Source organism: Rasamsonia byssochlamydoides (assembly GCF_041956645.1).
Source record: "Rasamsonia byssochlamydoides strain NRRL 3658 unplaced genomic scaffold VTN77scaffold_9, whole genome shotgun sequence".
Lineage (NCBI taxonomy): Eukaryota > Fungi > Ascomycota > Eurotiomycetes > Eurotiales > Trichocomaceae > Rasamsonia > Rasamsonia byssochlamydoides.
In genome coordinates, this window is record NW_027192392.1 from 130,000 (window position 1) to 150,525 (window position 20,526).

The 20,526-nt window shown below is 48.9% G+C and overlaps 6 protein-coding genes across 6 annotated transcripts; 3 read left to right on the forward strand and 3 right to left on the reverse strand.

Annotated features, from left to right (window-relative positions):
• Positions 1–3,754: 3,754 nt before the first annotated feature.
• VTN77DRAFT_9480 (uncharacterized protein) lies at positions 3,755–5,639 on the forward strand (the record flags this gene model as incomplete). The annotated part of the gene is made up of 4 exons (XM_069426093.1): positions 3,755–4,073; positions 4,132–4,470; positions 4,535–4,812; positions 4,872–5,639. 4 exons carry the CDS (start codon positions 3,755–3,757, stop codon positions 5,637–5,639), a joined length of 1,704 nt encoding a protein of 567 aa, XP_069280603.1.
• A 2,460-nt stretch (positions 5,640–8,099) lies between these two features.
• On the reverse strand, positions 8,100–10,987 carry VTN77DRAFT_9481 (uncharacterized protein; the record flags this gene model as incomplete). The annotated part of the gene is made up of 3 exons (XM_069426094.1): positions 8,100–8,548; positions 8,606–10,627; positions 10,687–10,987. 3 exons carry the CDS (start codon positions 10,985–10,987, stop codon positions 8,100–8,102), a joined length of 2,772 nt encoding a protein of 923 aa, XP_069280604.1.
• Positions 10,988–11,729: 742 nt separating this feature from the next.
• On the forward strand, positions 11,730–13,198 carry VTN77DRAFT_9482 (uncharacterized protein; the record flags this gene model as incomplete). Its single annotated transcript, XM_069426095.1, has 4 exons — positions 11,730–11,744; positions 11,801–11,896; positions 12,057–12,789; positions 12,876–13,198. The coding sequence occupies 4 exons, from the start codon at positions 11,730–11,732 to the stop codon at positions 13,196–13,198; spliced, it is 1,167 nt and encodes a 388-aa protein (XP_069280605.1).
• A 540-nt stretch (positions 13,199–13,738) lies between these two features.
• VTN77DRAFT_9483 (uncharacterized protein) lies at positions 13,739–14,881 on the reverse strand (the record flags this gene model as incomplete). The annotated part of the gene is made up of 1 exon (XM_069426096.1): positions 13,739–14,881. The coding sequence occupies one exon, from the start codon at positions 14,879–14,881 to the stop codon at positions 13,739–13,741; it is 1,143 nt and encodes a 380-aa protein (XP_069280606.1).
• A 1,467-nt stretch (positions 14,882–16,348) lies between these two features.
• On the reverse strand, positions 16,349–18,160 carry VTN77DRAFT_9484 (uncharacterized protein; the record flags this gene model as incomplete). The annotated part of the gene is made up of 5 exons (XM_069426097.1): positions 16,349–16,551; positions 16,615–16,744; positions 16,803–17,450; positions 17,505–17,606; positions 17,795–18,160. 5 exons carry the CDS (start codon positions 18,158–18,160, stop codon positions 16,349–16,351), a joined length of 1,449 nt encoding a protein of 482 aa, XP_069280607.1.
• Positions 18,161–19,230: 1,070 nt separating this feature from the next.
• Positions 19,231–20,395, forward strand: VTN77DRAFT_9485 (uncharacterized protein; the record flags this gene model as incomplete). Its single annotated transcript, XM_069426098.1, has 3 exons — positions 19,231–19,296; positions 19,346–19,471; positions 19,562–20,395. The coding sequence occupies 3 exons, from the start codon at positions 19,231–19,233 to the stop codon at positions 20,393–20,395; spliced, it is 1,026 nt and encodes a 341-aa protein (XP_069280608.1).
• Positions 20,396–20,526: the final 131 nt, after the last annotated feature.

The following is a 20,526-nucleotide window of genomic DNA, read 5'->3' on the forward strand; positions in this document are numbered from 1 at the left end:
GACAGAATCCTGTATAGCTTTATAAGGCTTAATCATTGTGACAGGCTGAGATACCCTAAGTGAGGATTTGTTGGACTTCAGAAAATCCTATACCAATAGCGTAATCTACATCTTTTATTAACCTAAGATGTTCGATTAACCTTTGAAGATATCACAGCCAGGAAAAGCATACAGAAGAAGAGAGGGGAGGAGTCACGACACGGAAAGTAAGTATATAATGACCAGAAATTCTCTAGGTGTATCTTCTCTTTTAGTCTAAATCTGGCAGATGAAAACCCCGACTCAGAGAAGAGTAGCCCAGAGATGTAAAGCAGGAATTGCGAATTGAAGGTCAGTAAGGTCTTGCCAATGGATGAGATACTAGATTATGTCAAACGCAATCTCAAGCATATGTGTAATAGCTTTCTGAGCTCCTTCAAGATCTCCATCATAACAGGCTGTCTACGTGGTGTCAAGGTCCATACTTATAGCAGTAAGCCATTGTATAAAACAAGCCTGTCTCTGAAGGAGATCGTGAAGAATTGCTTCCAGAATCTCAGGACGAAAACTCCTCGTCCACTATAGAATTTCACTAAGGACTGGGAAAACGCCTAAGTTAGAGGAACTATTAACAATAATCACATCTGTTGTCGTCTGAGCTGGCAGCAATGCTATTACCAGGTAAGTAACCATTGCATTTTGGATAGGACTGGTTACTAGCCTTCATGAATGACGTCTTCACATATAGCTGATGGGAACAAAGATTCTTAATGTGAATTCGAAATGTTGGTCATCTAAAAGGTATTAATCCGTATTAGCGATACCTACCTATCCTATAATCGGATTTAAATTCGAATAAACCGATGCAAAGAACAAAAATAACAAACCAAGAAGGAAAGAAACAGTAGACTATTTAAAACACTGCCGACGTAGACGAATAAGACGAGTAAGACGAGTGATCTATTTTTGACAAAGAAGTAGAACTAAATAACTCCTAGCTTGACAACAAGACTAAATAAAATAAAGCCGATGGTTAGAGAAGACCTTCCAGAATAACGAGAATCTAGGCATGCTGATTATGAGCCCTAGATCCTGAACTGAAAGTGTCGATGTGATTCCACCCATTCCCTTTGTTGTTCTCGCATAGCTGCCTGCCTGATTCACGGTGAGATCGATTGCTTTGTCCCTAGAAGTAAGTTGACATTCATTCTTTTTCTATGAAATTATCAGTATTACCAGCGGAAACGACGAAGACAGTCTAATTCGACTAACACTAGAACTCCTAGTATGATAGATAGAGAAAATGACGATGATTACCAAGAGAAGATCAAAACCATGAGAACATTAAGCTGGCTATAAGCCAAATCATAAGGAAGAGGGTGGATCGGATTCCATTCCCGTTTCCTTTTTTTTTTGTCTCGGATATCTGTTTGCTTGCTTCGCGGGTGAGGTATGCTTTCGCCCTAGGACTCTTAGATGCTGACAAGTAGTGTGTTAAGAGCTGGAATTAAAAAAAAAAAGGCAAGCTTATTAGGTATAGGGCGCTGGGGCTGCTGATTTTAAAGATAGACTGGCCATGGAATGTAGAGGAGCATATAAACTCACAAGCATATTGTTAGCTCCTAGAAGTGAAGCAAATGGTTATCTGAGACAACGAAGGGGATGGAATGATATCGACCCCCTCAGGTTTTGGACTTATAATTAGCCTATTATCTCATGATTTTGATCTTCTCTAACTAGCATCTTCTAGTTTTGTCAACTACAAGTTCTAGTTCTTAGGGGAAAAAATATATATATCGTCTTCATCATTTCTGTTGACATATGTAACAACTTTGACCCAGCAATTGATGGGTGGAAAGAGTTGCAACAGGAAACACCTAGACATGCACTTCTGACCATTGCTTTCGACAATAGGGTCAAGATATATGACACAAATCCCAATTAAGAAGACCTTGGCTGAGCTATGCTCATCATATATCATATCCAGGCTGGGATACAACATAAAAATGGTGAAACGCGCGAGATTCCAGCTGAATCTGATGCCGAATTGGGAAGAACCGGAGTCAAAACATGATTGGCAGAGGGGAAAATAGTAGTCCGTGCTGTAGGTATGTTACAAATATCAAGCAGTGTCTGGTGTAGTTCTTCGTTTGATGACAGGTTCCTTTTCGAAGGAAAGGAAGGCAAGCCAAGCTCAATTGATATAACATCTCCAATTCCTCTTTTTTTCTGGTAGATTCCAGACAGTGTTAATTTCTGAAGGTGCTCATGCAGTGGCTTTTCCGAATTGGATTCCTCGAGGTGGGTCAGTGACAATTGTTTAGTGATTCCTTATACTGGTAAGTAACCTTTAAATTGTGCACTTCAGCACATGATTTCCCAGTTTACTAGAGCACTAGGTAGCTTCTGATCTATCGCATCATTGTTAAAGCAGAAAGCTTCATTGTATTTCAGTCACTCCTTCATATATCTATAGAAACATTATAGCAGCTAGAAGGATATGTAGCAATTACACTGTTGCAATCTTGGGAGAATCTTCCCGCGTTGCCTCAGCAAAGACTAGAACTAGAATGCTCCATAATTTTCTTCCCCCTGAGCTAATCCGGCCAAGACACGTAATAATTGTAGGACAGGAGATCAATTGATCAAGTCCATTATTGGTCTCAAGCTTCCCCTCACGAAGGGTCGTCTCCCCTCACGGGTGTCGAATTTCCCCTCATCTCGACGACGCTTCTCCTCATTGCGATGATTGGTGCTATGAGGAGCATTGCTAGATGCGGCAATAATAAAATGCTAAAGGCTAAATGCGCCGAAGAAGCGGCGAGTTAGCCCCGAGACATGTGACGTCTCTAATTATCTCGATCACTGCCCAACGTAGTAGCTGCATCAACGCTTCACGCAGAGCCGCAGAGACGCATCTGTTTCGTCCTCCGCAAAGGCCCGAAAGAGTATGTCCTCTCGGCCAATAAGCTGCCGCAAACCGACCAAGGACCGCGGCGTAGGCACTTACCTAGGCAGGCAACAGCAGTGGGACTTTTGAGGCGTTGTACCCCAGATTTCCACTGGCAAGTGGACTCTGACAAACAGGCTGCTCTGCTATTAAAGCAGGCAAGAATGTCAGCAGCCAAGGAGTCGCTCGGCTTGTTAGTCAGCCGATCTCACGGAGGATCCCGAAACAGCACAGCACAGATTAAAATAGCCCGAGCAGGAAAGAGCAATCCAACGCCGAATTTCCCGACTCTGCGTCATCACCCTTTGGTCTCCTTTTTACCTCCTTTTCATCGGAAAGATCGGTTTAGACTGCATTCATCTTTTTGATCGTCCGGACAGATATCATTATAAATAGTCCACTCAATTGCTGCTTGATTGAACTGACAACACAGCACAACTGGCACTACTGCTACATACCGATCCTGCGTACCCACCGGCTTTCCCGAAAATAGCTTCAGGGACCACTCATCCGGCGCTTATCCGGCCTAGTCCAGATTCTGACTAGCCTCGACCGCACGCTGGCCATCAAAAAAGTTTTTTGCTGGCGGCTGCTCAGATAACGACGCTGGATTGCGCACACCGGTGCTCCAAAAACAGTTTCGTGCCGCCTGTCCACGGCGGTTTTCCGATCGGCATCGGCCAGATTTATTATTACTGACATGCACCGATCTCATTAAGAGGCTGCATCTCAAGCGACTGCATCCTTCACCGCGTCTCCTTCTCCCCTCTTCTTTCCCCCTTCTGCTTCTTGGAAGCTAGGTGCGAGGCGGTCTCCCCGTCCACAATGCAGCTGTCGGCGTTGTCGCGCAGGTCGCTATCACACTCTTCGCGCTTGCATTGGCACGGCCTCCGGGCTGCCTCCTCGCCATTGACCTCCAGTCCGCTGAGAAAGACTGTGCAGCGCTCTTTCCGGCGATCATATGCGGATTCTGCAGCAGAACCCGCTCCGAAGAAGCGATTTCGGTTCCTCCGATGGGCGTACCGCTTGACCTTGCTCTCCGGTCTGGGATTGACTGGATGGGTGGGATACAGTATCTACGTCCTGAATCATCCCGCAGAGCAGTTTGAACCCGACCCAGACAAGAAAACCCTGGTGATTCTAGGTAAGTTGTCGATTGCGACGTAGTTGGGGAATCGCCTCTGACTGGAATTGCTTTTTAGGTACTGGATGGGGTGCAATCTCCCTGCTCAAGAAGCTGGACACGGAAAATTACAATGTCATCGTCATCTCCCCCCGAAACTTCTTCCTTTTCACCCCGCTGCTGCCCTCCTGTACGACCGGCCTGATCGAACACCGTTCCATCATGGAACCTATCCGGAACATTCTGCGTCACAAGAAGGGAACCGTCAAGTACTACGAAGCAGAGGCCACCAAGATCGATTACGAGAAGCGCCTTGTTCACATTAGCGATGGCTCCGAGATCAAGGGTGAAGTCTCCAATACCACCGTTCCTTTTGACATGCTCGTAGTCGGAGTTGGTGCTGAAAATGCCACCTTTGGTAAGTCATACTGGGTAAGAAAAATAAGGTTAGGGAACGTTTGTTTGCTCATTCTCCCTTCCAGGTATTCCCGGTGTCCGAGAGCACTCCTGCTTCCTGAAGGAAGTCGGCGATGCGCAGAAGATCCGCAAGCGAATCATGGACTGTGTCGAAACGGCCATGTTTAAGGATCAGACCGAGGACGAGGTGAAACGACTCCTGCACATGGTCGTGGTCGGTGGTGGTCCCACTGGTGTCGAGTTTGCTGGCGAGCTCCAGGACTTCTTTGAGGAGGACCTGAAGAAGTGGATCCCTGAAATCAAGGACAATTTCCATGTGACTCTGGTGGAAGCGCTGCCGAACGTGAGTTCTCCAGAGCGAAGATACTCTGGCTAATGTTTCGGGGCTGACGTGTGTTCCAGGTTCTCCCCATGTTCTCCAAGCAGCTGATCGACTACACGGAATCCACGTTCAAGGAGGAAAAGATTACTATCCGCACCAAGACCATGGTCAAGAAGGTCACCGACAAGTATATCGAGGCCGAGGTGACCAAACCAGATGGCTCCAAGGAGATCGAGACCATCCCGTATGGTCTGCTCGTCTGGGCTACCGGTAACGCCGTTCGCCCTGTCGTCAAGGACCTGATGAGCCAAATCCCGGCACAGAAGAACTCGCGTCGCGGTCTCGCCGTGAACGAGTATCTGGTCGTCAATGGAACGGAGAACATCTGGGCTGTTGGTGACTGCGCTGTCACGAACTACGCTCCGACCGCCCAGGTGGCCAACCAGGAGGGTGCGTTCCTTGCCCGTCTTTTCAACACCATGGCCAAGACGGAGGAGATTGAAAAGGAGTTGAAGAGGCTGTCTGAAGCCCAGCAGGCGGCTAAGAGTGAGGAGGAGCGCAACAAGATCCTGGAGGAGATCAAGGAGCGTCAGAAGCAGTTGCGGAGGACCAAGCAGATTGGACCGTTCCAGTACTCTCACCAGGGAAGCCTGGCGTACATTGGAAAGGAGCGTGCGGTTGCAGACATCAGCTGGCTGAGCGGCAACATTGCAAGTGGTGGAACGATGACCTATCTCTTCTGGCGCAGTGCTTACTTGAGCATGTGCTTCAGTGTTCGCAACCGTGTTCTTGTGGCGACCGACTGGATCAAGGCCAAGATCTTTGGACGTGATGTCTCGAGAGAGTAAATTCAGTCGCCTGGCAACTGTACCTCTGCGAGTGGTTGTCACGCATCCTCCATCCGGTTCGAACAACCTTCTTGCATTTCGTGCCTCCTTCTTCCCTCCTAGCTTCATGTATCTCAGCTAGGGTTGAAGGACAGTGGATTTTTGGGAAAAAAAATTCAAAAGCAAAGGAAATGGTTCAGCGTCAAGAGTTGGAGCGGAAAAATGGGTTTAATAATATACATTGTATGAAATAGATAGACTGGGGTCCGGGCTTCTTGTGAGCTTTCTTTTTGCTTTACGTTTCCTCTGTTTAGTTTACCTTTCTTCAAATTTTGGCACCATTTTATTGCTGTCATTTTTATGTGTGTGTGTGTGTGTGTGTGTGATTATGTGATTATGTGACCTGTAAACGCTAGTCTTACTACTTGCATATGTTTCATTTCAACCATCATCATCCAGTTTTTTATTCCTTTTTTTGCCCCCATGATATATCCCATTTTTGTTTCCGGTTCTGCAACGTTTTTTCTACGAGGAGTGTACTGTATTTCAATCAATCCTGGGGTGAATCCTTGTCATCACCAGCAGCTGGTCAGCAGCAAGAAAATAATTTATCGTTGATATGATATACAGTGCATATGATAGGCAAGAGGCTGGCTGGGTAACCTAAGACTCTAACCAAATGACTCAGCCAACTGGATCATCCAAAGGACAGAAGAGACAACAATTGGAATGACAATGAGCTTTCCAAGCTACCGAGCTAGCTTCTTTCTTAATTGAGCTAGGTAAGAAGAACAAAGAACCTTGAAGGTGACAAGCGGACCGAACGGACCGACGCGTCGTTCGTTCTCCATCTCCATCATCGCTTGCTTTTTTTTTTTGCTTGTTTGTCATTTCACTTCGAAGGCAGGTGGGTTTTCTCGGGTAAATTAGAATTATAATTTAACCGTATAAATTAACCGCTGGCTTGGCTTGGCTTCATGGGTGTGGAGTCTGGAGAGTGGAAACAGATCCCTTCGTCTTTTGTGCCCAAGAAGACCCACAACATATATATACGGAGTAGAGTATGCGTATATCAGCGAATAGTTTTGTTTTCGATTATTATTTTACAAGGGAGCCCCCTCCATGATAGATACTGTACAGAACTACAGATTCAGTACTCCGTACGGACCGGACCGTACAGTACAGCCAGCCAAGGCCCAGAGTCTTCTTCATCCAGTCCACTATGTATGTAGTACCCTTAGAAGTTAGGGTAATCATGCATGCCCTTCTCTTTAGAAAAGGAATCACCCTTAAGAGTAGTAAGTAGTACTATCAAGACTCTTACTTACCTTACCCTCTTCTTGCTATTCTACCTAATTCTTTATCTATAAATTATCCTCCTGCTATTATTCTTCTTAAATGATATTGTGATTAGGCATTATATATAGCTATGAGACCTTCATATATAAAATAAGAAGACATTATTCTATTCCTCCTATAGTTTAACTATGTTACTACTATCTCATCCCAATAAGGGCTATGAGACTAAGTAGTATTTATTTAGTAGATAGTAAGTAGTTTTTTTTTTTTTTTTGAACTAGCTTACAGTTACAATGATGGTTAATAGCTTTATCATTATTATTACTCCGTATAGATAGCTAGAAATAGTAAAAGACAAACAAGGTTGACGATATTCATTATTACTAATGACTGATTGCATAATAATGTTATAGGCATAGGCATAGCCATAGCCATCCAGCAAGCAAGCAATATTATAGTTGAATCAGAAAAGGGGAAAAAAAAAAGGAGACGCGACGTGGGGTTTCGCCTCTTGATTTGTTTGTCGAAACAGTAACAGTAACCAGGTTTGAGGCCCCCGGGGAGTCAATTCAATTCAATTCAATCGCAAGGAGCTATTATTATTAGCTCATCTTGGCTTTCAATTTCATCCATATATATATATGGATACTACTACACTAGACCACACCCTAGCACCGCGTTGAGGTGCGAGCTCATCGCTGGGATATGCTGTGTGCTGTATGCTGTATATAGGGGCTATATATATAAAGTTCTACTTAGACTTTGTTGCGAAAAAATAAAAGATGGAGAGAAGTAGTACAGTCCTTCTTCCCTCCTCTCGCCTCCGCTTTATTTATTTACTTATCTTGATTTATCTTATCTGGATTGAATGAATAGAATAATCAATAAACAAATATCCCTCCCTCTCTCTCTACTGTAGATAACCTAGCGAAACTAGCTACTACTGACTGTACTTTATAGGGTCCCCATGCGCGTGTATTTGTGTTTGTGTATACAAATGAAAACAGGAAAAGGACGTCGTCCAAGAAGCGGGGGAAAAAGTGAGTAAAGTTTGGTCTGCTGAAGAAATAACACAACCCATGTAGGTAGGAAGGAGTAGGAGGTATATGTACGGGCAAAAAAGAAAGGAAGGAAGGAAAAGGGGGAAAAAAAATAAGAGTCGTCATGTTCACTGTTCACTGCTCAAAAAAGGCTCCAGCTCCGACTCCTCCTCTCTTTGTTACCCGCAGAACTTTGCTGCGACGAACCTCGTGACGAAAGGTTCCGTCCCTCTAACTGCCGTAGACTCTCTATCTTCTGCAGGGCGAGCTCGAGCGTCTCTTTCTTCTTGATCACGTCGAGGTGTCTCCGGATCCGGGGATCCTCTCGCGCAAAGCGCTCGACTTCCTCTTCTGAGAGATGCCGGCCCAGTCGCAGATCTAGCTCCCGCGGGAAGTTGTAGTAGAACTCTGATAGCAACTCGACATTGAGGAAGAGGACAGCCGTCGCCGTCAGCTTGTCCGCGACCACGTCCAGGAAAACTTCCGGACAGTAGTACTTGTTCTTCAGGGAGGCGCATTGTTTCGAGCGGATGGCCATGAGCCGCATCTTGATGATTTCGGCTCGATCGCGGAGGAAGACACCCTCGCGGCCTGATGAATGGTTAGTGGTCAGCTAAATAAAGAGGAAGTTAACCCGACTCAACAAACCTTTCTGCAGCAATGCCGCACTAAATCCTCCTGCACCCGCCGCGCCGTTCCCTTCCAGAACCACCTCGCCTTTCCTCACTCGATCAACGAAGGTCATCACATCCTTCAGCTTCCGCTTGCCAACGCTCTCTTCGACCTTCTTAAGAGCAGCCTCACAGGCTTGGAGCTCCTGTTTCAGCACCTTGGACACGTTTTCCCGTCCCTTTGCCCATTCGGGCTCTTCGACCTCAATCTCGAACTTGTACGGCTTTATACAATTCTCGACCTGGTCGCTAGTGCTAAAGAACCGGTCGTTGAGGATACTGTTGCAAGCATCCATGATGGCTTTTTGGGCATATGGATGCGCAGCGAATGTGGACGAAGCCACGAGACGTTCAACATGGCTCTGCAGTGCACTGGCAACCACGGTAGTGGCCAATCGGCCGACACCCAATTTCGTAAGATTAGAAGTTGAAGCGTCGAGTTTCCGATGCCAATACAAAGAGTCGGGATCGGCCTTGGGGAGGTCACTGAGCGGATCCGGCTCTGGAAGAGGCATCGATAGATCCTCGACAGGCTTGTTCCAATATCTCTGGGCAAGGATGTCCATGACCCGTTGATCCAGTTCGTTTTTCAGCAATTCTCGAACCTGAGGGCGGCCAAAGCTCTCCGCGAATTCCTTGAAGGAATGCTTGAAGCTGTCAAGACTTTCAGCCAAGTAAGATTCTGCGCTGAGAGGACGGTCATTGTATTGGACTTTGAATTCATAGGTCGCTTCTTCTAGTTCCTGGCTGATGGCATCCCTCGTACCCGCCAGACTTCTCGCCATTGTTTGTTCGAGAACCTGCATCAGCTTTCTTCGAAGAGTCGGCACTCCAACCAGCACGCCGGAATCGGGGCCAAATTCTTCTGGGTGTGCTGAAAAATAAGCCTTCTCATTTTTCACGATCGCGTTGGTTATATTGCCACTTCCGCGGGAGAAGAGGGCGGTCGTTTGAGGAATCCGAGACACGACGCCCACGTAGCCCAGTCTCAGAGGGTATTTTTTATCGGAAAGAATGCTGGCGCCCCGTTCAGGATCGACCAAATCCATCTTCGTGATCACCCCGATCGTTCTCTCTCCCCGTGGGTCCACTCGGCGGCTCGCTCGGAGAGCTGTGGAGTTGGCCAGGTCAACATCTGCAGCGGAAATGGCCAAGATGATGTTAGGTGCTTGGATGTATTTGTCGCAGAGATCGGAGATTTTCTGTTTCAGCTCAGGAGGTTGGCCATGACCGGTAACTTGGATATACCCAGGGAGATCGATGAGAGAGAGATCAGGAACATGCGGAGAATAGATGTGAAGTCGAATCGGATCATCGCTGACGCAGTCCTTTTCGGGCACAGCCATATTGAGATCCGTCAGCGTGCGCTGGATCTGGGAAAAATCCGTGATCTTTCCCAAGCCGAGAGCTGGGAATTCTCCGTACTCCGTCTGGGAGTTGGGAGTGTTGACCAGCGTGAGCTCGATTGGTCGGCGCGTCACCATGTTCTGACCCTTTGGTAGAAACTCGTGACCGACAATAGCCTCCAAAACCGAGCTCTTGCCAGACGATTGGGATCCAATCACGACGATCGATGGCAATGTCAGAGTATTGGATTGTCCAACCTGCTGTAATATATTCCTGATTTCGATCATCTTCCGCGTCAGAACCATCATCTGGTCATCTTCAGCGTCTCCGTAGAGCCGTGAATCATCATCGTCCGCCTGACCATAGCCGAAAGCAGTCCCAGTTGCCGCTCCGGCGGCAGCAGCAGCACCAACGCGGCTCTCTTTGGGAGAACCGCCTCCACCCGCAGAACCACCACCTCCGGACTCGGACTCTTCATTCAGACGGAAGATCTTCTGCATCCATTCGGGAAACTCGAATTCATCCTTGGTTTTCTGCCAGCCACGATTCGTCTGTTCTGCGATATCCTGAAGCCCTTGGAATAAGCTCGTTGCAGCGCCGCCAGCGGTCTCGCCGGCCTGTTTAAGGATGTCCATGGCATAGTTCCCGGCCTCTATGAAGGTGAATTCTGTCAGCAAAGTTCCAACTCCAAGACCCCCGGCGTGTACGTACGGGTAGCTTGATACTGCAAGTATGCCAAACCTGCAATCATTGCTCCTCCAAACATCGCGGGAACGCGTGCCAGTTTAAGGGCCAGGCGCGGTAGTATCCTGATGAAAGAGATAGACCGCACTGCGGGCACATTATTGTGGATAGAACTGGCACCGACAGGCCAGGCGCGGCCTCGCAACGCCGCATTGCTGTCTGCCCTCAAGAGTCCTCCCGCTCGACTGCTGACATTGTGCACATGGCGGGCCAACAAGCCCCTCCGCATCAGCGGAGTCAGACGATGGGAGAGGATCCTCCCGCTCATGATTGTCGAATGCTCATACGTTGTAGGGGCAGAAGGACGGAGTAAGAAATTCACACCATTGCGAGGACCCGGCCTCGCAGGTGTGCTGTAATGGTAATCTGTCTTTCACACGACCGCGCCGCGGTTGGGTTGGACAACCACGATGTGGCGGATGGAAGATGGACGGAACAATGGGGCGTTGGCTGTCGCAGATCCGCCTATGAGGAAGCGTCTCCTGAAGTGCCAATTGCCGACATGTGACCTGCGCCAACTGGCTGCCTCGTCCGCCGAATTAGGTAAGCAAGCCAATGCGGTGAGTCACATGCTCCGGTCAACTGCTGCGATACCGGCCTCACCGCCAAACCAACACTGATGGCGTGACGCATACGAAAGAAAGTAATAAATAATCCAGGAACAAGGGCCAGCGCGCATTTTGATTTGCATTTGTATTCTTCTCTCAATATAGAAGCTTTATTGTTTGTGTCTCCTGTGTCGAGTTTCGTGGCCGTGCACTGTTGTTTCATATATAAATCTGCGCTTGACTGCTGACTGCTCGCGTGCTTTTCTTATCTGGCCTCAGCCCCCCTGTTCATCTGTACCACTGTCTTTTTTTTTTATTATTTTCGGATTAGGAGCTGATTTCCCCCCCTTCTGCGACGCATAATCTACTGTCTCAATTCAATTGCTTTTCAATCTGTGCATGAGGTGAAATCCATGTTTCTATCCGTATAACCTCAACCAAAACTGCTAGCGACAGCCCACCATGTGTCGGTTTCTGGTAAGGAGGATCTAGAAAAAATAAGGGAACTCGACTTGCTGACTGCTTCTTTCTAGGTCTACAAGGGCAGACATGAAATTTTACTCAGCAAGCTCGTCACGGAGCCCAGTCATTCAATACTGACCCAATCTTATGATTCTCGCCTGAGATTGGTAAGAGGTCCAAAATTGCCATAGCAATGTTCCAGGCGCATGCATTTTTATCATATCTTTGCCTGCGCTTCCTTTTATTTTTATCCTGATTGGTTTTTTTCCCCCCTCCCTCTTCAATTGCTTCAACCGATTTAGATCCAGCTGGCTGACTCGACTCAAGGATACTCGTCGTCCCGTCAATGGGGACGGTTTTGGCGTCGGCTTCTACCCCGACCCCAAGCTGGGGCCGGAGCCATGCATCTTCACATCGACGCTACCAGCCTGGAATTGCGAGAACCTGGAGCGTCTGGCGAGCAAAACCTGCTCGAACCTCATCTTTGCCCACGTGCGAGCCACGACGGAGGGCACACTGGCAGAGAACAACTGCCACCCCTTCCAGCACCACTCCCTGATGTGGATGCACAACGGCAACATCGGCGGTTGGAAGTACATCAAGCGACCCCTGGCCGACTCGCTCGCGGACCGCTGGTACCTGGGCGTCAAGGGCGGCACGGACAGCGAGTGGGCGTTTGCGCTGTTCCTCGACCTGATGGAGAAGGAAGGCGCGGATCCCAGCTCTGATCCCGGCCCCGAAGGGTTCGGACAGGAGTTCCTGCGCCGAGTCATGATCAAGACCATTGCCAAGATCAATGAATTCGTGCGGCGGATCCCGGAGAAGCACAACGTGACTGACGTAGAGACGCGTAGCTTGCTCAATTTTGCCGTTACGGACGGGCACACGGTGATATGTACCCGGTATGTCAGCAGCAAGACGGACGAGCCGGCGAGTCTCTACTTTTCCTCGGGGACCAAGTGGAAAGAAGGAAAGACGAAGGGTCATTTCAAGATGGAACGCCACGACAAGGGAGCAGACATTGTCTTAGTGGCCAGTGAGCCCATCACATTCGAGAGACGTAAGTGAAGCAACCTGCAGAACAGCAACTCTAAGAAATATTATCTATATAGCCTATCAGTACTGACATATATACTATCATGCTAGATAACTGGGTAACGGTCCCAACAAACTCCATCCTGACCATCCACAAACAGACCGTGCTCCTGCATCCAATCCTGGATGAATTCTACAACGATGACCCGAACCATGACCGATCATCTGTCTATGCTGTCTCCAAGGGCCTGGTCAGCCCCGCGCCGGGAAGTACCGTTGCGCCACAAGCTGCGAATGATTCCTTGCCGCCTCCAGCTCGCCATCCCGGAGCTCTGAACCCTAACTCTCAGACTGCCGACGAGCATACCAATGATTTTCGGCCCCGGCTCGATGAACTGACCCAGAACGTCGCAAAGGTGCAGCTTGCCTCTTGACCGTCTGATGTCTCAATCTTCTGGCTATCTTGGCACCAATGACTTGTGCCAATGCCCTGCCAAACGGATGTGTTGGCAAAGTGAAAGTGAAAGAAGTCGGCTTTCGGTTTGAAATTTGATTGATTTTGCATGGAAGGAGTTGGATGGAGTTCAAAGGGGAGGACGCGCAAAACAAGATCGGTTCCGGGCTTGGCGTTTGTTTGAAATTGGTGGATTTGGAGTATATCCATAGAAAGTTGTTTTCGGTCATTTTTTTTCGCCTTTGGACTTCTTTTCTCTTAGCACGGACTTCTTGAACTGGCAATTCTGTGATTTATGTGATTAGGAAAAACCTACCGAGTATAGAGGCGTTTGCAATCCTTGCATTTGTTCAATGGCAGGAGCCCGCCTATGCGCAGCTTCTCGTCCACTGTAATTAGTCAATGACGCAGAGTCATGACTAGAAGAAGCGTGACTCCTCCAATTGACTCCGTGTTGAAGCGACTGGGCTTCTTCGCTTTACTCCTCTTTCTTCTTCCATTCTTGTTGTTCAAAACTTCGTCATCCGTCGTCGCCAGGGATATTTGCGTGCTTGAAGTACTTCATCCCCACCCACGCGACCACCACCCACACCCATGCCATGACCGCTGTCAAGACCATCAAGGCTGGGTAGTATCCAACGATCGGAAGAGTGGGATCGTCTTCGAGCTCCGGAGGTGCGTACGGGGTCTCTCCAACGTCCCAGCACCAGCTCCAGACCCCAAAGCAGCTACCCATGCCAACCACGAACACGAGCCAGGTAACGATCAAAATGATCCACCCCCACCATTCCGTCTCGGAATAATCCCAGCCCTCTTGGTTCACCATTTCCACGGAATGGGTCGCGAGCGGCGATCGAGCGCGATGCGTAGTTCGAACCTGCCTCGCCATGGAGTCTGTCTTCATAGCGAAGTACGAGTCTGAGCTCGATGAAGGGGTGGGAACAGGGATGCCAGAGGAAGCGCCATTGCTGCTACCCGAGGAATTGCGGAACATTGGATTTTTGAGGTGCGGTAATGACACCCCTTCTTCGTCATCCGTGGTTGTTTCGTCACCTAAGCTGGGACTGGCAGGGTTAAGGTTTTCCTGATGATGAGTGGTGGATACATTCAACGCTGGGCGCTTCGTAGTCAGACGAGGCCAGTAGGTAGCAGAAATGGACTGATCACGATCCATATTACCCCGTGGGGTGAGCTCGTTGTCTGGGGAAGTAGGACTAACGGGCGATCGCTGGGAAGAGCCGCCAGCGCCGTAACCATTCGAGTCCCCGTGGAAGGTATCCTGGTTGCTCCGGGCAGGGGGACTTCTTTTCTCTTTGGAATCAAACCGTGTGCCCAGTAATGCCGTCTTCCTCAGAGAGCCCCGTCTCCTCCGCATCTTTCTCTGGTGCTGCATGGCTGTCGCCATGGCTCTTCCGCTCCTTGACCCAGGGCTGACATCACCGCTGCCGTCTCCTCCATCGAGACCGGACTGATCTTTCGGAGCGGCTCCCTCAGTCGCCTGGCTCATCCGCAGAAACGACAACTTCGACAGTAATGTCCCCGACAGGCTTCGTTTATGGCCGCTGCTGCCGCTGCCGGCGCTGCCCGATCGTGCTCTCCCTGAAAGTTGCCCATCGTCCGCGGTCGTCCCAGTACTTGTCCGATGCCCACCTCCATCTTCCATTGAGAACAAGTGAGGCGCGTTGAGAAATGGCCACACCTAATGACTCAATTTTCGGAACGTCAAAGGAGGGCGTTTGCTGGATTCTTCGATTCTTGTCCTGTTGGCATTATGATGAAAGGGAGTGGAGCTGGATTGGCAGCGTCCATGGGGTCAATTAGGCCGGGTACTGTAAAGCTTGGCGTCGGCCCTTTGAGTGGTCGACTCGGGCCGAAAGACGGGGCACGGGTCTGCTTCTCCCCTCTTTTAACTGCGAACGTGCCGGCCCGCATGTCAAGTCTACTATAACAAAATACTTCCAGATAACTCTAGATTTTGGGTAATAATATACTCCGTATCCAGCACAAGGAGAGGGAAGAGAAAAGCGATGGAGAATTCAAACATACGAGACCCATACAGCTTCGGTTACAATACGCTTTTTGCATTTACTGTGTACGGAGTAAAGCCCACTTCAGATCTTAGCCATAGGATGAGGGAAGCGCCAGTCATCACACTCATTAGCCATGGTGATGCTCACTAGGGCTGTTCTGGTTTCTCGCCTGCAGCACTATGCTAATAAAAGGGTAGGTTACGAAAAGGTATGAAAAGGTCGTCTCACGCCTCCGAAGACGACCGACAAAGGAACCAGGCTGGAATGACGGACGTCTCGAAGGAAGAAATGTATAGCATATTAATCAAGATGCCGCGCAGACCGAAGGACGGGAAAGAGAACGAAAATGGTATCACAGCCGCTGAGTAAAAGGCGGCACCAAGGAGATAATTAAGCATCATGACGAGATTGCAAGAGACCTCGTGAGATGAACAACTAAATTCCTTTTCATATGAAATTCGTTGCGGCGTTGGCAAAAGGGGTTCATAAGACACATTAACTGTTCGACAGTAAGTGCTTTTTATGCGTGCAGAGAAAATAGATCATGTCTGCTCAATAAGCCACAAACACATGAAAAGGTATGAGAGCAAGCTAGGAAAGATAAAATTGCTTAACAAAGGCCAAAAAGCGTGAGAGACGAGACGAGGCAGGAAGCAACTTTTTGTTTTCTCGAGAGCACATGAGCATCAAGAGCCAAGAGAAGCTATCAATCAGACACGCGCGTACGCTACAGGACCAAAAGAAGGTAAAAAAAAAGTCCAAGATCAGAGTCGATTTGGGGTATTGGCTGGAAAGACATAGACAATTTGGACTGAAAAAAGATAAAGGGTCGTATTGAAAAGGGAAAAACAAAACAAAGTCGGGTAAGAAACAGAATCAATCGCTTGCAATCCACTTGGAATAACAATCTGAGAAGTAGGTAAATATTGATATAAAAAGAAAAAAGAAAAGGAAAAGGAAAAGGAAAAAGAAAATTGGACACCAAAAATGGAAGGGGAAGGGCTAAGAAGAGTCACGACACCGGCAAGAACTGCACCTAGCAGACTTCAGCCGAAATACTGGCTGCTCGATGAAGCAACTTCAGCAGTAATGAAGGCCGACTACGCTTGGTAGCCTCCAGCGCCAAAGCCGTTGCCGAAGTTGGCATTGGTCGGCTGAGGCCAAGAAGAGCCGGGAGCATTTTGGCCGCGACCGTAACCGCCCGCATTTGCAGGCGCCTGGCCATAGCCCTGCCCGGGTACTGCAGGTGCACCACCGAAGTTGCTAGCCTGCTGATCCCAACCGCGGCCGGCAGGGGTAGGACCTGTAGCGAACTTCATGAGTATGGATTTGAAGCGGTACTTGCTTTCATGAGGTGCAAACGTACCTTGAGGGCTCATTGGTCCCCCCGGGCCCCCGTATTGAGAGAAGTAAGGGGAGGCATTGAAACCAGGGGCACCAGCCTGCTGAGCGTTGTAACCGTCGAACTGGCCAGTGGGTGGGCGATCCTTGCCCCACTAGGAGAGTGTCAGCCGAATAAGCAGATCAAGAGAAGACCGGAAGGAAAACACCTACACTGCACTTCAGCGGACGTCCATTGACGTTGTAGCCGTTGAGCTGACAGATGGCCATGGCAGCATTCTCATGCGTGTCCATTTTGATAAAAGCGAAGCCCCGATCAGCCTGCAAACGGGTCTCGACGACATAGCCAAAGTTCTGGAACAACGGAACGAGGTCGTTCTGGGTGGTATATGGCGTGAGGTTGCCAACATAACATGTCGTCTGCCACTGGGGAGTCTGGGCAACAACCATGTCGTAACTCTGAATCCCGTGGGTTGGGAAATGGTGATGACCAAAGGGTGTGGTGGGCGTCATGCCCATGGCTGCCATAGCCTGCTGTTGTGAGATGGAAGGCTGCCCTTTCTGGTTTGCCCAGTTGCAGCGAATAGCACGAGAACCTAGCCATTCACCGTCCATGGAGCTAAGCGCCTTTTCGGCATCTGCGCGCTCGCGGAAGGCAACGAAGCCATAGCCACGAGAGCGACCAGTTTTCATATCCCACATCACGCGAGCTTCAGACACGGAACCAAAAGCTGAAAAGGCCTGAAGCAGGACCTCATCGTTGACCTCGTTGCTCAAGTCACCAACAAAGATATGGAAATGGTTAGACGTGTCCTCTTTGTTGGCGTTGCTGGACTGATAGGCCCAGTTCACGCGGATCTCCTGCGAAGCTGTTAGGCATTGTCCAGAAGAAAGGCTCCATCAGAATGCACATACCGACTGATGAATACGACGTCCGTTAAGGGTCTGCATTGCTCTTTCAGCTGCACCAGGGTCGTCGTACTCGACGAAGCCGTAATTCAGACCTTTGCTTTGGTACTGTGATCAACGAAGCGTCAGCAACTCTGCGTTTGGCGCAGTGTAGTCGCAGCAGGTAGTGAGAGAAGGTAAGTTGGTTTGATTGGAATGAGGGAGAAAGCAGGGGCTTTGTGAAAGGGCAACAGTGACAATGAAAGATTACAGTGAAGTAAACAAAGGTTGAGTGAATGTCTCCGCTGAGCACTCACATTTTTGTCGGGAATAATCTTCACGCTCACCACGTGGCCTGTGGTCTCGAAAATCTGCTTCAGGATGTCTTCTGTAACCCTGGGGTCCAGGCCGCCAACATAGAGAGCCCTCTTATTTGGCTCCGGAGCAGCTCGACGCACATACCCGCCTGTATTAGTAGGCGACATCATCTTTCCAGACATTGGGGAGGTAATCGCAGTCGGGATTGGGTTTGTATTCTGCGGAATGATCACGGGAGGCGGAGGCATATGAGATGGGTTCCCTTGGCCATTGCCTTGGGATTGTTGCTGGCCGGGAGCGCCAGCAGCTGGCTGAGGGGGAGGAGGAAGGGTCGAGGAGGTCGAGGGCGGCGCGTTTTCTGCCATGGCGAAAGGAGGTCGAGGAGTTACGATTAGGGAATATAAGGCGACGACGGTTACAAGTTAGGTGGGTTCCCAAGCACTCCACCAGTGCAAAGCTTCAATCGAGATGGAACGACGCAAGAACGTGATAGACGGCCGCAGACAGGTAAAAGCAGTCTAACGCCCAGTTATAGGCGCTGAAAGCCAGACGGCAAGAGCTAAGTGTAGATGGGAAGCTTCAACAGGACAGACTGGTGGGTGAGTAAAAAAAAAAACCAGACTGATTCTGGGGTGAATAGTAAAGACTCGAACAAACGCCTTTAGTGAACGCAGATCACGGGCTCTTCCCGTGAATAAGACGGGGAAGGCTAGTGATGCGATCGAGAAAAAGAGCAAAGAAAAGCAGAACAGCAGACAAAAGGAAGAGAACAGCCACTTGACCCAGCACCAGCACAAGCTGTAAAGCAGAGAGCAATAGAGAAGTGATGTGGCGGACAAAAGATGTGGTTCTTTATTATTTATGGGGGGGTTCAGTTCTGATGGAGTGACAAAACTGGACGAGAAGTTTGGATGGCAAGAGCCGCTTGAGGGGCCACGCTAAACCTGGGTGGGTTAGATCCGCCCTCCGCAAGCTCTCCCGCGACCTAACAGTAGCCTAAGTGGCCGACTACGGAGGCCGTGACATCTGTGAGATGCATCTTTCTTGGCGGGCCTTGCACTGAAAGTCGTCGTCGACATTGTTGAATGGCATGAGATGCAGGAGACATGCATTATCTTTGAAACTGGACAAGAGAGAGCTTGACAAACGGTGTTACGGCCCCACGTGCTCTTGAAACTCGATGACCCCTCCATGACATTCCAGTCTCTCCACCTGGAAAGGACCCATATCTCTAAAAGAACGTCTAACCAGGCGCCCCTATGCTTGTCTATCATTCATTTCACCTTTCTACTTGATGATACCTGAAATTGTTCTCTTGGCTCCTAAGATACCCAACTCTACATCTGGGACCTGACGTCTATCAACGTGTTAGTCAATTATCTTGAACTTGAGAACGTAGGTTTCGATTTCTTTGCTCAGAGAGCTCCGAGTCGTCATGGCTACCTCCAGCTCTGCGAATCCTGAGTCACTGGCTGTCCTGTCAGATATGGTCAACCAAACGGTACGATTGTGTCGGTCCCGTCTTTCAAGTATATTCTAACCGCTTGAAGCTTGTTGACACTGGTCGTTTCTTCCGCTCCTCGGGGTCAATGCAAGCAAGAGCTCAGTTGAAAGCGGCAATTCCTGCTGCATATGAAAATTTCCAGCTTGCGCTTGATAATCTATCAGAACAGATTGTAAGTTTGCTTAAATCCCCCGAAAGAAAGTCCAAGGAGATAGCCATCTATCTATCACCTCCTATATTCCTAATTACTTACGTGAACTAGTTTATCGCAAAGGCACTTTTAGAGAAAGAATATGAGGCTATCAAGGCCAAAAAAGCGGTTGCGCCGTCTCCAGAACCGGCCACTCCCCCTAGTGAACCTAAGCCTGCAGAAGACGTGACGATGGCGGAGGCTCCTACTACAGTAGATGCAACAACTCAAGATGCAGCGGAAAAGTCGGGGCCAGAAAACGCAGAGCAAGCTGAGACGATACCACCAGAAGTCAAGGCCGAGACTGAAGCAAAGGCGGAAGGATCTGCGAAGAGTACTCCAGAGAAGGAAGCCGGAAAGACTGAAAAGCAGGAGGAAACCACAAAGACGGGTGATCAGGCGCTCCCATCAACCACGGGGGAGGAAATGAATTTTGATTCCATGATTCCGGTGACCGGCGATGGCGCTAATGATTTCGATCTCCATCTGAATTTTGCCAACGATGAGATTGGAAATCAAAATTCTCTCGCAGGAACGAATTTTATGGACTCCGGTGCTGGTGGCACCATGAATGCGGGTGGGACAAGCAACGAACAACCCCAAAATCAACAGCAGAGCTCGATCAGTTCCCTCCTCCCGGGACTGGAGAGCTACGCGGCCAATAATGCCGGGGACGATTTCAACATCGAGCTGCAAAAGTTCAACAACGAGATGGGTCAGCATCAGCAGTCGAGCGGGCAGCAAAACACGGCTCAAGCTCAAGACAACGTCATGGCCCCTGGCGAGTCCAGCTTTGATGATCTCTTTATGGAAAAGGACAACAACGGTGGCGAGGGCGAAGGGAATCTGATGGGAGGAGATGGGCTGATGGACATTGGCGAGTTGGACGATTCCTGGTTTAATTGATGAAATTGAGATTCATCGTGTATTTTAGTAGGCAGAACCGGTTGACGAGATGCCATAATAATAATAATAATAATAATAATAATAATAATAATAATAATAATAATAATAATAATAATAATAATAATAATAAT